Source organism: Chaetodon trifascialis, chromosome 19 (genome assembly GCF_039877785.1).
Source record: "Chaetodon trifascialis isolate fChaTrf1 chromosome 19, fChaTrf1.hap1, whole genome shotgun sequence".
Lineage (NCBI taxonomy): Eukaryota > Metazoa > Chordata > Actinopteri > Chaetodontiformes > Chaetodontidae > Chaetodon > Chaetodon trifascialis.
The window spans coordinates 14,882,908-14,896,377 of NC_092074.1; the positions used below are offsets into that span (position 1 = coordinate 14,882,908).

Here is a 13,470-nt window from a genome sequence, read left to right on the forward strand (position 1 = left end):
CTCTGGATCCAAACTCAGCAGTGGCAGCAACTGATGGATGATAAGATCTTATTATCAGCGTGTCAATTTAATGTAAAACCATGATATACGGTTGGTTGGAACACTGCTCCTACATATTTCTAAATGCTTCCATGTTCATTTTTGGCATTTTTGTTCATTATCATTGATGTCCAACATCTTTTTTCATTATTGACAGATGTGTCTTCCATATAATCAATGAATCATTACTCCTTTAAAATGTTAACGTCTCCTGTTTTTCAATGAGAAAAAGACACGTGAATGATGCAGTTGCACATGTGAAGAAATAAAATCTCAAAGCAGTCGAGGTTTGGTAGCAGAGGGAGACACAGCAGGCTGGTATATTTGCATAACGAAGACCTTGTTGGCCTAAACTCTGCATCCTTGCATTTCTGAGAGCTTGCAAAATTCATCGTGTGGAGTGCTGCTCCTTTTCCTTTGTAGGCTGCTGCAACCATCTGGACTACAACAATGTGCATGCTCTCATTATATCTCATTATATAATATTACTAAGAGTGCAAGATGATGTCTTCATATTGCTAGCGTTGTCTGACCAGCTGTGCAAAGGTTTGGTCAATTTACAATGATAGAAAACAGAAGAAGGATGAAACCAGAGAACATCTGGAATGTTTGCATGTGAAGGACTAAAATGATTATTGTTGATTCATCTTCTTTCAGTTGATATCATTCTGATAATTGTTTTTCTCTCGTTCTGTTGTTGCAGATCCTGACTGATTTGTGTTAGTGGTTCAAATTTCATGCGCCTTCATTCACGATCCTCCCTGTTTAAACATCTTTCAGTTTATCCATGCGCTCCGCTCGAACGTTAGCTGCCTGTACTAGAAAGCATTTCAGCTTCTGCGAATCAGGACGTGACAACTATGTCCAGATGCAAAGCCAGTGTGCTATTTTTGATCGCTCCGATGTCATTCACCCATCCCCTCGCACGAGGGAACACAAGGCATCAATTGGAAAGAGAGAGATGTCCTTGACAATGTGTGGCTGCTTTCAATTAACATCAGAGGCGTGTTATAAATATTCAGATGCAGCTCATTGTGCCCTGACGCTGAGTGGAACACAAACACATGCAAGCACGAATCCTGATGCAACTTGTGCCCCATGTGTGCACGAGCGACACACGCAGGGCGCCATTACTGAATGAACGTAGACAGTGTGTCTTTATCATATAATTACAATCTTCGTAGCTGTTGTTGCTGGGAGGAATTTTTCAGATGTCAGCCATATTTTCCGAGAAGAGGCTATTGTGTTTGGAGCCCTGCTGACAGACTGAATGACAGATCTGCAGTGAGACGATCGCACCGACTCTGTCATGAGCCCAAACAAAATCTCCATGGTGACTGTAGCACGAGCAGCACACAGGCCTTTTATTCCGGCGGTACAGTAAATCGTGCCCTGCTAACAAAAACTCTGTTGAGCTTAATTCCTGCATAGCGTGCCCCAGTAAACTCTCACTAAACTTACATGAAGATTGCTTTAGCTGAGAGGGTCAAAAGGACAGAATCATGTCTCACAGACAGAGTAACATAAAGATGGAAGCACGGCGCTCCACATCGCTTCTCGCCAGCCACCCCCCCTCCACGCTCTCTCCTTAGATTCATAACTAATGTATCAGTCGCTCTAACTGGAAGCCTAACAAAACAGAGATGTTTCTGGAAAGTGAGTGTAGCGAGAGTGCGGCGTGCTTTCGGACGTGGAGATCATGCCACACACATCTCAAGGTGAATTGATCAGGAGGAGCCTGCCCGTGATTTTAGGCTTAACTCAGTCCTGCAGCACACGAAGCAAAAGTCCTCCCTTCTTTTTTAATTTATCTTTAAAACGATCTTGTCCATTTTCTGCACCATGAAATCTTGTTATCCAAACACTTTCCATAAATCTGAATATATTTTCTAACATCTGATTCAGAGGAATTCATGAAGGATGGATTTGCACCAAAGCCTGAGCAAACATTTTATCTTAACCCCTTGTACATACATAATTCTGGATGAAAAAGATACTAATTTACTTTGGTGGTGTTGCCAGAGCTGGTGCCAGAGACGAGGTCTCTTTTTGCTCATGCCCCGCTATTTGCCAAATTACTCGCAAGCAGAAGTCAATAGGCAGAATTCCACATCCTCCGCACTCTCCTTCCTGAGATGGGTGGGAGATGAAAGCCTTAGAGATGACAGCAAAAAGGCAGCTAAATGTGTCGCGCCACAACCCCTCTCTCTTTCTTTCTCTGTGCCGCCCTAAACGTTTCATTTATTCAAGCTCAGAGCAAAACCTGAGTCCCCCTTGTTGCAGAGAATCAAATAGGACAGCCAAATGCAGAAAAGCGTGTGACACACACAATACGGGTTCACAGCTTTCTTTGCACCTCAGCGCAGTCTAAAAAGACACAGTCAAACCCTGCTAATGACTTGTGCTGAGCCATTAGAGGCGGAACATCCACATCTCTGTCTCAATGTCCATTTTGTTAACGATCAAATGAAAAAAAAAAGAAGAAAGAAAGAAGCATTCAAAATGGGAACCAGACCAGAACTGGTGTGAGGAAGACAGGGGCAGAAAGGAGCGTTACATGTGGAAAAGCAGCTTATGTAAATGATGTGTAGTAATAACAGCATTTGAGCAGAATTAGAGGGAGAGGGAAAACGAATGCTGCTAATTGCAAGAGAGCAAGCAGGTGGGCAAATGGGTAGGTGGGTTCACTCCACGCCGCCGTTCAGAAACTAGGCTCGGCGCTGGGAAACAGGCACAGAGGGAATGATAACAAAATACACTGTACAGGAGATGTATATCTCGCTTTCAAAGCCGAAAAAATGATTTCATGGCAATTCCTTTACATAAGTGAGTAGGTGGAAATTCAGTCTGGACTCAGAGATTCATGTAATACTCAGTGTAACTGCAAGACTTTAATGGCGTCTGCCTCAGGGAAACTTTAGTTAAAAACACACACTCGCTGCCAGATATTTTCATGGATTCTCTGCATTTCAGTCAGCTCACATCGTATCACAATCACCACTAACAATTTGAAATTCCAGTTAATTAATTATTTAAACTTCCTCTTTCGCAGCTCTTTGAAAACATCTGACGTGCCTCTCTTTGCAGCAGCAGTCAGGGTTGTGTGTCACATTCGCTATTTTTGAGACGGCATGAGCTTGTGGACACTTCTCTGTGGCATTTGAGTGTTTCGTCTATCTTCAAAAAGGTCTACAAATGGAAAAAGTGTACATTTTAGTTTTGCATGCAGTTTGGTGCACTTCACAGCACAAATGTCAAAGAAGGCACATTTTCAGATGTATTATTGCTTCAGCAACAGTACACATTAGCTGCAAGCACTTCAAAGCTCGCTAGCAGCAACGTGGTGCTGGTGGATCTGTAATAATGTGGCCAGCCACCTCCTGGGAGTCATTGTGTATATTGCTCTTTGTGGTCAAATAACAGGCAAGGGATCTGTGGCCATTTCACAGCATCAAGTGCTCTCCACTGTACGTAGCACACACTGTTCCCTCACAGTGATAAACAAATTCAACAGCTTTTTTCTCAACACGACGATAAAGTTGCCCCAATCTCCCCAGTGCAGCTTAATGGGAAACACCCCTGCCAGTCATGAGGCTGTAATGATAATGTGTATTACATCCATCTGTTGCTCGCTCTCTGATGGACATTAAAATGGTTCCTCCCTGTGGTGACGATGGATTTCTGAGTTATGTCCCAAATTCTTTCAGTGAAAAGCCATGCCAGCTTCAAAGAGGCTTTGAGAAGAAAAGCTGAGGCTTGATGTGTGAATTCATTTTGGCAAGGTCTGTTTGTCATGGAACTGTCTTATCCTGACTCTGGGCTTTGATCGTTTAGGAAAGGTAAAACTTCATTTCCAACATTGCCTTTAAAATTGTAACTAATGTTACTCTGCGAGTTGTAGGAGGAGATAATACTGATGCAACAGATGTCTCATGACGCTGTCTCCTTTTAAACAAGCTAAGACGGGTGATAATGCACATCAAGGCTGAATGAAGTTATGATAATAAGCAGTAGGTGATTAGTTAACCTGACATCTCACCTCTCCATCCCATAGCAGCAGAGAGGGGGGCAGAGGGGTTGTTTATTTGAATATGTTGTATAGTCAGCCTAACTCATTGATCCTTTATCTAACTGAGGCTTGTGTGAGTTAGAATTTATGGCCTCCACCACGGCTTAGCAATATCAGCAGCCTGACTGTGCTGTGTATTGATAAATCCATGGTGCTGCCCGTGGTGCTGCAGTAGCAAACAGATTTGTAATTGCGCCTTTTACTGATCTGCCATCACAATGCTTACCGTTTGGTTGCGTTTAGGCATCAAACTACTGTGTTAAACCTGCATGACTTTTTGGCCAATTGAGAGCTGCAACCGTGTGTTAGCGAACTATTTCCACATCCAACAAACACAGAGCAACACAGAGCAAGATTAGCACTGCATTTGTTGTGTTTCCGGTCGAACATTCTGTCTCCATTTCTGTTCTGGTCTTGACCATCTCCAGAGGGAGCTACTAGAGTGCAGCTCTACGGCAGCTGCGCCTGGGGTTGTGTGGGTGGGGAACAGGGAGGTGCAGAGTGTCCAGCGTGTATGCATGAGAGTCGTGGAATGAGGCGGAGATGATATGCAGGTTCCAAAACAGCAGCAATGTAAACTGAAGCAGTTGTTGATCACTTGTGGCTCCCTGTCATTTTCCCTGGAAGGACAGTCGTGTTTTATGAGCCTAAGAAGTGGAAGAATTTCTTGGGAAGCATGTCATCCTTATCTGAAAATGTAAAAACTACAAAAAACTGACACGATCTACTCTTGGCCATAATTGGCTTTCTTATCACCACCCCCTCTCTCTGTCTCTTCATTTCTCTTTGTCTCTGTCTCTCTCTTTCTTTTCTCTCTCTCCTGGTTACACCCTCATGGTGGGGTCTCCACCTTAATCTGTGGACAGAGTGGCAGGACTCCACAGCCACAGAATCTAAATTCTGCTCCTGTCTATCTTCCACCAACCTCCTCCAGAATTGACTCACTCTCCTAATTTTCTCACCAACCAGCTTCCTGCTCAGTCATATGACAAGTTCTGTTCTTAAAAAACTAACTATAGTTACATCCAGTTGGTGATTTGTTCATCTTTAACAGAGAAGATGGCCAAATGGGAACACCACCCTGATCCCACACCACCAACCAACGCACACACCCATGTACACCTCCCAGAGGACATTGCTGCAGGATGTCTTAACCATAACTGTAGTGATATTTCACCAAAAATATTTTCTTCCAGAGATGGTTTGGTACTGAATAATGACAGAAATATGACATACTGTTTAAAAAAGGTGCAATTATAAATCTGTCTGGTACATCAGCACTATGGATTTATCAATAATGTACACAGCACAGTCAGGCTGCTGATATTGCTGAGCCATGGTCAGAGCCATAGATTATAACTCACACAAACCTCAGTCAGATACAGGATCGATGAGTCAGGCAGCCTAGACATTCGACTAAGCAACACCTCTGCCCCTCTCTCTGCTACTAGGGGATGGAGCCGGGGGGGCGGCAGGTTAACAAGGGGGTTGGTATTCCCCCTGAAGTTGCATAATGGTTATATCAATATGTTTCTTGTGCTTCCTGCTTCAGTCAGTCTCATCTCATAGGATCAGTTTGAAGAGTACTTGAACAAAACAAGACGGACATCAGTGTCTTCTTGATTGGAACAAAGTGGATGATCTATGTCAGAGATGTGTGTCTGTACAGTATGTGTGTGTAAATGCTGTCTCTTCATTTGTATGTGCAGTCATCCGGTGATGGAGGTAACTGATTGGCAAAACCATGATGGACACCACGCGGATTGAAATACATGAGTCCCCCTGACTGACAACAGCAGAGCAGAGTGGGTGTAAAGCGGTGAAGTGATGCAGAGTAGAGTCTGCAGGTCACAGATAAAGTGGGTCGAGCACGCCGCCACACCTGGCCCTTGTCTGAAGAGCAGGTTAGCTGAGCGGTATGACAAAAGCTCTCAGATTCAAAACTCTGCATGGCTACATGTAGTTTTAGTATTCACTGCTGCACAGAGTTTGCTGCCTGCCTCTGTGACGTCCTGTGATCATTTCCACATACGAGATGTGCTGCCAAAACTTCATGGGGCTTTTCTGTGCCAAGTAAAACGCACAAGGTTAAGAAGATGTATAAGGCAATAACTGTCTTGCCGTCTCACTGATTTTTATGGAATGTGCTTCAACCACCTTGTTATCTTTACAAATTACCCTGACTATCCTAAGGTAGTGCTGTAATTAAAGCACTAATATCCTGGACAGTAATGTTGCAAGCACTGCTGCTTGACTATGATGTGGCCTGCTGCATTATGGTGTGGGGCTTTGACATTTAAATTATTATGCTGATAAGGCCTGACAGGGGTGCTGTAATTGAAAGTTTCATGTTCTAAATGAGAAAAAATCTTTGAAAGTAGTGACTGCAACGGCGCCTAATTATGAAGAAATTTGGACAGATGATGAGCACTGTACCTGACACATTTTGTTTGTTCTAGCGTGATTTTAGTGGTTAGTTAGCTGGTGGTTAGCTTCTAATTTGTACCAGTTTGTAGTGTCCTGAAACACTTAGCTTGAATGAAAACCCGACCCAGTTGCCTATTGTGACACCACAGAGTAATTTAAATCTGCAAGCACCAGACAGGACACTGTTTAAACCTTAACAGATTAACAGATTGTTTTTGGTATTCTGAGGCAGTGGCAACAAGCTGTGAACACAACACAGATATATTATCACCTTTTAAGTTTATAAGGTGACCATGTTAGCAAACAGTACTTATACATCCAGCCAACATGGAGCAACATTTGCATGGATTTGGAGCCTGTTTCTGGCCACCCAATGAACAAATGTTCACCAGCTAGTCACTAACTTTGCCTGGTGCTGTGAAGGTAGTGTGAAGTGGGTTTTAGAGCTTTTTCACTGATAAAAAGCTGCCAGCGAACACTGCTGGTGAGAGCAGCAAAGAATAACCAAAACAACGAGCTGGAAGAAGCAACGAGGAGCTGAGAGGAACTGCAGGGTCGGGTGATAACTCTCTGAGAATTCGTCAATGTGAGTGACCCCTTTTCACATGCAGTCATTTCATGCACTGTTTATAAAAATATTGACTATAGCAGACATGCAAACATGTAAATTCTGTCTACTGTCCCATTAGTTTGACTACATTAACCACAGTTAGCTTTTTGTTGACGACACCAGACTTGACATAGATAATAAATTTGCAGGGATGCAGGAGAACCTGAGCAGCCAATGCGTTCGATGCTCAATGTAAGAACAACAGACTGGCCTGACTGGACTCTTCTTGCTCTGTCACATTGTTTCATTCACTGCTTGTTTGCACACATCCTTCCAACTCTCTGTAGCTCTCTGTGCGCACACACACACACACACACACACACACACACACACACACACACACACACACACACACACACACACACACTTGAAAGAGGCCTCTTTAGAGCTGAAAACATAATTTAAGAAAAACAAGCTCTCCTTTGTTGAGCTGATACCTGTCTGCTAGCTTCAGTCAGTTGTTCACTGCATGCCAGGAAAGCACACACATGGCTTGGCATCTGTGTTGGCCCAGACTTCCTCTGTCATTTTTACACACTCTGCCTCTCTATTGCCTTCTCCGTCTCTCTCTCTGACCCAGAAGCATTTCTTCTGCCCATGGAGACTTCCACAAAAGCTAAAAAAAGACCCACTTTCCCATCTCCTATGGAGGAAAGAGAAAAGGAGAGATATGGCAAGCAATGCAACCCAAGAGTGTCATTAGAATGGATAATTTAAAAGGCGTGTTCTGCATCTGAAAAGCCTTCCCATGCCAAGAACCTAAATATGCATGCATGCGTTGAATATAACACATACATAAACAGAGGCTGGTAAGCGCAGCACGTGTCTTCTCTTTACTTCTGCCACTGGGAGATATTACAGGAAATAAGAAAGGCGTCTTCAAGGCTAATGGCAATGACAAGAAACAAATCCCTCAGCGCCTGCCAACAGAAGGGAGACTTATGAATGTGTGTAAGTACATAGAAAGACATCAGATATAATGAAAACTCATTGCCAGATTTTATCTAATGCAAAAAGGTGTTCACATTCACATCAGTGAGATATTGTAGCTATTCAACAAGACAATTTGGCTTTTTTCTGCATTTTTCTTGCTGTCAAAAGGCCAGAATCAACCCTACCCTGTCTGTGGCTCTTGTACTTGTACTGCTTGTACTACAAGCTAAAATCCGGACACTTTACTCTGGTTCTTCCTGTTCGGGGATGATGGCTCAGAATTTGAGCTGCTCTCACGCAGCGTTCAGCAAATCTCCAGCGAATACTGCTAAGCTAGGCTATGAGCCCTGGCCATCCTTAGCTGTCTTATTTAAGTCCTCCTCATGTCACGGCTGACAACTGCCCCACAACAGACCATAAACCTCCTCCCGCTCTGAAATGATGGGGGAAAGGTACTGCATGAATGAACGGAGAAGTAGCATCAAGGGTGCTGTGGCTTATTCTGACAAGTGTGAATGTTCCTTAAGGGTTATTTCATGGTGTAATGTGCCGCTGTGTAAGTGTGCGAGACCACTCTGCTTGCCCTTTTCTAATGACTGAGATTAGAGCTACAGTCAGTCACTGTCACTCATCATTGACTAACCAACAGAGAAAGAGGGGAAGAGAAGAAAAATGGACAGAAGAAATGGAGTAAATACCCAGAGAGGAGGTGTAATCACAATAAGGAGAGTTATTGATAGTTCATATTGACTCTAGCAACTAGCATGTTCTTCATGTGTTCAGATATATGTGTTGGTGCTTCTCTTTGATTGGAAAATGCAAATGATTGCCTTGAAAAGCCAAATAAGAGACAGCACCAAGAAAGAGAATGGACTGCAGGCATTGTTTCCCTCTCTTGTTTTGTGTCAGTGACAGAAATACCAATTATTCATTTCTATTCAGCGCTATTGGTATGTGGTCTAATTTTTCTTGGTTGCCTTGGTGACATGCACATCAGGAAGACAACGCAACATCTTGCAGCTTTCCAGCTTGTTAACCGATTTCTTGCCATCCACAGACACGCTCGCATGCGTGAATCAAAAAACAGAAAGAACCATATCCGTACCTGCCGATGAGGAGGAACTCCCCGAACACCTCCAGTCTCCTCATGGCCATCAGGAGACCTCGGACAGTCATGCCCTCGCAGAAACACACAACTACGCGAGCTTTGGGAAGACGTTCCCGTAGTTTCCTCAAGAGGCGATCGTAGTGCTTCTCCCCTGCGTTGCTGTAGATCTTGTCCGAGTGGGCGATGCACAAGCCTTCCTGAGAGGCCAGCTCCTTGAAAGCCTCCATGCCACTCTCCCCGTAGTTTCCTGCAGGAGGTGCATAAAAAGACTTATTAAATACTGATAACTCAGGTGTCCTGAGTGGAATTTAGTATGTATTCTCACTGTCTGGTAATCCTGTTTCTTAAATTAGCCTTTGTGGATATGGATAGAGCACTGGTTGTGGCACTGTCACTAACTGTGAGCTCAAAATGTGCAGCACTGCTCTCTGATTGTCAGTGACACAATCAATGCTTTAATGATACTGAAGCATTACATGCCTTGTTGCTTGCGAAAACACACTGACATTATCAAACAGCACGAGTAATTGCTTTCAACCATACATTGCCAATTATGTCACTGCCGGACAATCAATGTTAAGCTTAAAGCACACACACACCCCTGCAGCAGTCGTTCAGTGTGTCAAATCCAGACTGAGCTCAAGCTCTGATCCTCTGATAATGAGTGTCAGAGAGTTTACTGGCTACTGATTGCAATCAAAGCCAAACGGGGGTGAAGATAGCTGCAGTATCCTTGTTTAACTGCACACCATCCCAATCAAGAGCCCTGGCAAAGCTGTTTCAGTCTAAATCTTCTATTTCCATTTGCAACGCAGCGCTCAACTAATGTGTTACGATCTGGATTGGCAAAGCCCGTGGCTCTTTAGCACGAGAGCTGGATTACACAGTCAATCCAATCACTTGTGCATGCTTGAACACGTCTCTGCGTGTGCATGCTGTCAAAAGGAAATTAACAGCACCTTTCCATGAAAATCTTGGAAGCGTTTGTTGTGCAATGGCTCATTCAGAGGGCCTCCTGAGGGCCTCCGTGCCACTCTCCCCTTACATGGGTGATGGGGAATAGACACTCTATCTGTGCATGGCTTGGCTCTATGGAGCAAGGAAAGCAGCAGCTGAAATAGGCATCACAGTAATGCATTTGCGCTGGCACACAATGGGCCCATGTGTTGGTTTTCCAATAGTCCTTTGATGATATTTTCAGTTGCCTCATTTCATTCTCCCACTGCTAAATGGAAATAATGATATCCAATTATTCCACTCTTTCCATCTAGGCTGTGAGACAGGTGGGTGGCGGTGCACTAGTTGACAGCCCATTTGACAATGACCACCGAAAAAAAACTGCTTTGAGTATTCCTACCAGACTGATGATAATCAGGACAGGTAATTTATGCAATTTCACAGACCTAGCTGTTGCTACGGGAACAGGCTGCATTTATAACTTGTCTGAGGCGGTGGAGAGGGAAAACTCAGGAGCTTAAGCTCGTCGTGACCACCATTTCAGAGATAACTACAGATAGAGCAAAACAACAAGCGGATTTACATATGGCTCCTCAAAGGTCAGGGGAAGGCCTGCATTAGACGAAGGTTCAGTTCCAAACATTTACTGCGGCTCCAAACTCCTCTCGCAAAACTGAACCTATAGTCAGTGTTGGGAGTTGTACTCACAAAATGTCTGCATGGAGAGGAAAATAATCTATTCCAGTTAAAGCTTACAAGCATGTACCTATTTTTTAGGAAGTATCCTACTTTTATCACTCACACTGCAGCCTATTGAGTGAAAGATGTTGCTTGCAATCAAATCCATCCTTCCCCTGACTGGTCTTTCATTACTCTTAAATTATGACTTCAGTCCCAGAGGATCCTCCTGTCAGCATGTTGAAGGTCAGACAGCTGACGCCACCTAGTTATGCCTCAAGGTACTACAGCTCCCTAGCTCCCTCTCTTCATCTATCTGATAGCAACCTGTGGCAAAGCCTCTCTCTAACACCGACTATAATAGGACTTTCCATAGATGTTTTACACTCCCCGTGAGTCCACAGCTCCTCAGGGGGGATCCTGGGTAATGTAGCCTGTCAGTCATAATTTGGGAGCACATCACAGACTGTGTTTCACTAAGACTTTAATGAAAAGCTATGGGCATAATTCACTTGGCAGTAATTACTGTGTCTACCCAACCCCTCTCTCCCTTTTACCTCCTGTCTGCACCATAATACACTGTTGTGCTGTTCAGCTGAATAAATGAGGAAAGAGTTCTCAAAAAGAAAGTGAGCCCATCGTGGTATGAAATGCTGAACGCTATTATTTGCTCGTGTTTCTGTGGAGATAAAACGGTCATTTTAATTTATGTGTATCTGGTGGAATGTGAAACAGTAACGTCATTTTTCACCGGAGCTTCATCCTCCTGACTTAGGCATGGAATTAATTTAACATTTGCAAATGAACACCTAAATTGTTAATGCTAAAATAATTGCTTGTGTGTTTGGCTGGATGCTGACTTTTAAAACTTGCTAAGGCGATCTGATAACACAGCCAAGAACCTCCAGCTTTGGTTCCACACACTAAAACATATTATAACAAAGTGGCACGGAGGAGGAGAGAGTAGCAGTACACGTATTTCTCAAAACAAAAGGATATACAACCCAGTGTTTAGCCAACATACACTCTACCTACAGTCCATACCATAGTGCAGATTAATTAATAAATGCACACACAGCTGAATGATGATGCATTGGATGTGTGGGAAGATGCTGGAAGTAATGTCCACACAACCCCCAACTCCAGATGACTACATAAAAATCCTGATGAAGATATAATGACATATGCATACGTATGGGTGTAACTACCTGCGTGAGAGTGAAAACCTGAGACAGAGACAAGCAGGTACCGTACATGGATCACAGAGTAATGGACTACTGTACATCCCTTTGACATCCAGTTCCTCTTAAGAGATGAACATGGAGGGAAGTGCACCTGTAAAGTTGCAAAGACCATTAACAGAAACCTGTAAAAGTGTTTGAGGATGGAGGGCCCATAACCCTCCATTTAGCTGCTCTCTGTACATTTTGTTTGTAATCTTATCAACTCTTTTAACAGGCCAGTGGTTTAACATAAAAGCATCTCAATTTCTCAGCCCCCCACCAAAAGCCCAGAATCTCTAACTCTTTAATCTTTTTTATATATTTTTGAAATGAAAATCACGCTCAGACTGGTTATCAATGACAACATTGTAGTGATGCCACAGGTAATTAAAAACACCAAGATGAGGTCACTATAAACCCACTTTCAGACCAATAAACAACATGGCTGTTTTACACATGGGGGAGATTTTCCAGTTAGAGAGGTCAGTGATGGGGGTCTCACCCTCAGTGTGCACTGCAGACACATAGGTCCAGTTGTACCGCTTGACAATGTCCAGCATGGCCCGGGCCTGGAGGGTGTCTGATGGCACGACCCTCAGGAAGTACTTGAACAGAGTCTTGTCACTCAGGTCGATGCTGGTGGCAGAGTAGGCGATCTGCGGGATGTTGAAGAGCTGCAGAAGGTTCTGCACCTGAATGGCCACAGAGCTGGATCCCGGTCCGATCACTCCCGCGATGGGCTTCTTGGAGGGTGGAGGCTGGTGGGACGGGGTGCCGTCAATGCACCATTTGGACCCGTCCTTATCATCCCGGATGGAGATGAGGGAGTCCCGAATGAACTCGATGCTCTGCTCCAGGGCCACGGAGGAGTGCCAGCAGGAGTCCCGGATCTCACAGCCCAGGCTGATGTTGGGGAGCAGATACGGGTCGGCGTTGATCCGGTCCAACGTGTGGAACATGGCCTCCACCCTTTGGATGCCATACTGCTCGCGGACGTCCCCGCACTTCCGCTCTGCCACCTTCTCCGCAGACGGCTGGTGGTGGACGGAGAACAGCGCGCCGATGATCACGTCTCCGTCCATGCGAGCCACGGAGCGGGACACGGCGCGGGGGACCACCGACCGCTCATTGATGCTGCTGCTGTGGGAGAGCACGAAGACGCGGAAGACAAACGCAGGGAAACACAGGAGAGCGAAGAGACCCATCTTTACGCGTGCCATATTGTGCCACATCGCGTGAGCCGTGCCAACTGTGCAGGCATACTATCCGCTGTCTGTCAATACATCCACGTTTATCCCAGAGACCATGATCTGAGAGCACGACACCCGGGGCATATCCGCGCACACCTGCAGAGGAGGAAGACAAGCTGCTGTGACATGTAAGCTGGGAGAAACGAGGCCAGATGTGCTTATGGTCTATATAGAAC

The 13,470-nt window shown here is 44.6% G+C and overlaps 1 protein-coding gene across 2 annotated transcripts in view; it reads right to left on the reverse strand.

The window, feature by feature from the left end:
• grm1a (glutamate receptor, metabotropic 1a) overlaps positions 1-13,470 on the reverse strand; it is a 31,721-nt gene that overhangs the window by 17,364 nt on the left and 887 nt on the right. For both annotated transcript variants that reach the window (XM_070987076.1, XM_070987075.1), the window contains exons 2-3: positions 12,547-13,390; positions 9,184-9,433 (exon numbers count right to left, since the gene is read on the reverse strand). In XM_070987076.1, the coding sequence (XP_070843177.1) occupies positions 9,184-9,433; positions 12,547-13,276 (980 nt within the window). In that variant the 5' untranslated portion in view covers positions 13,277-13,390. The remainder of the gene's footprint in view (positions 1-9,183; positions 9,434-12,546; positions 13,391-13,470) is intronic.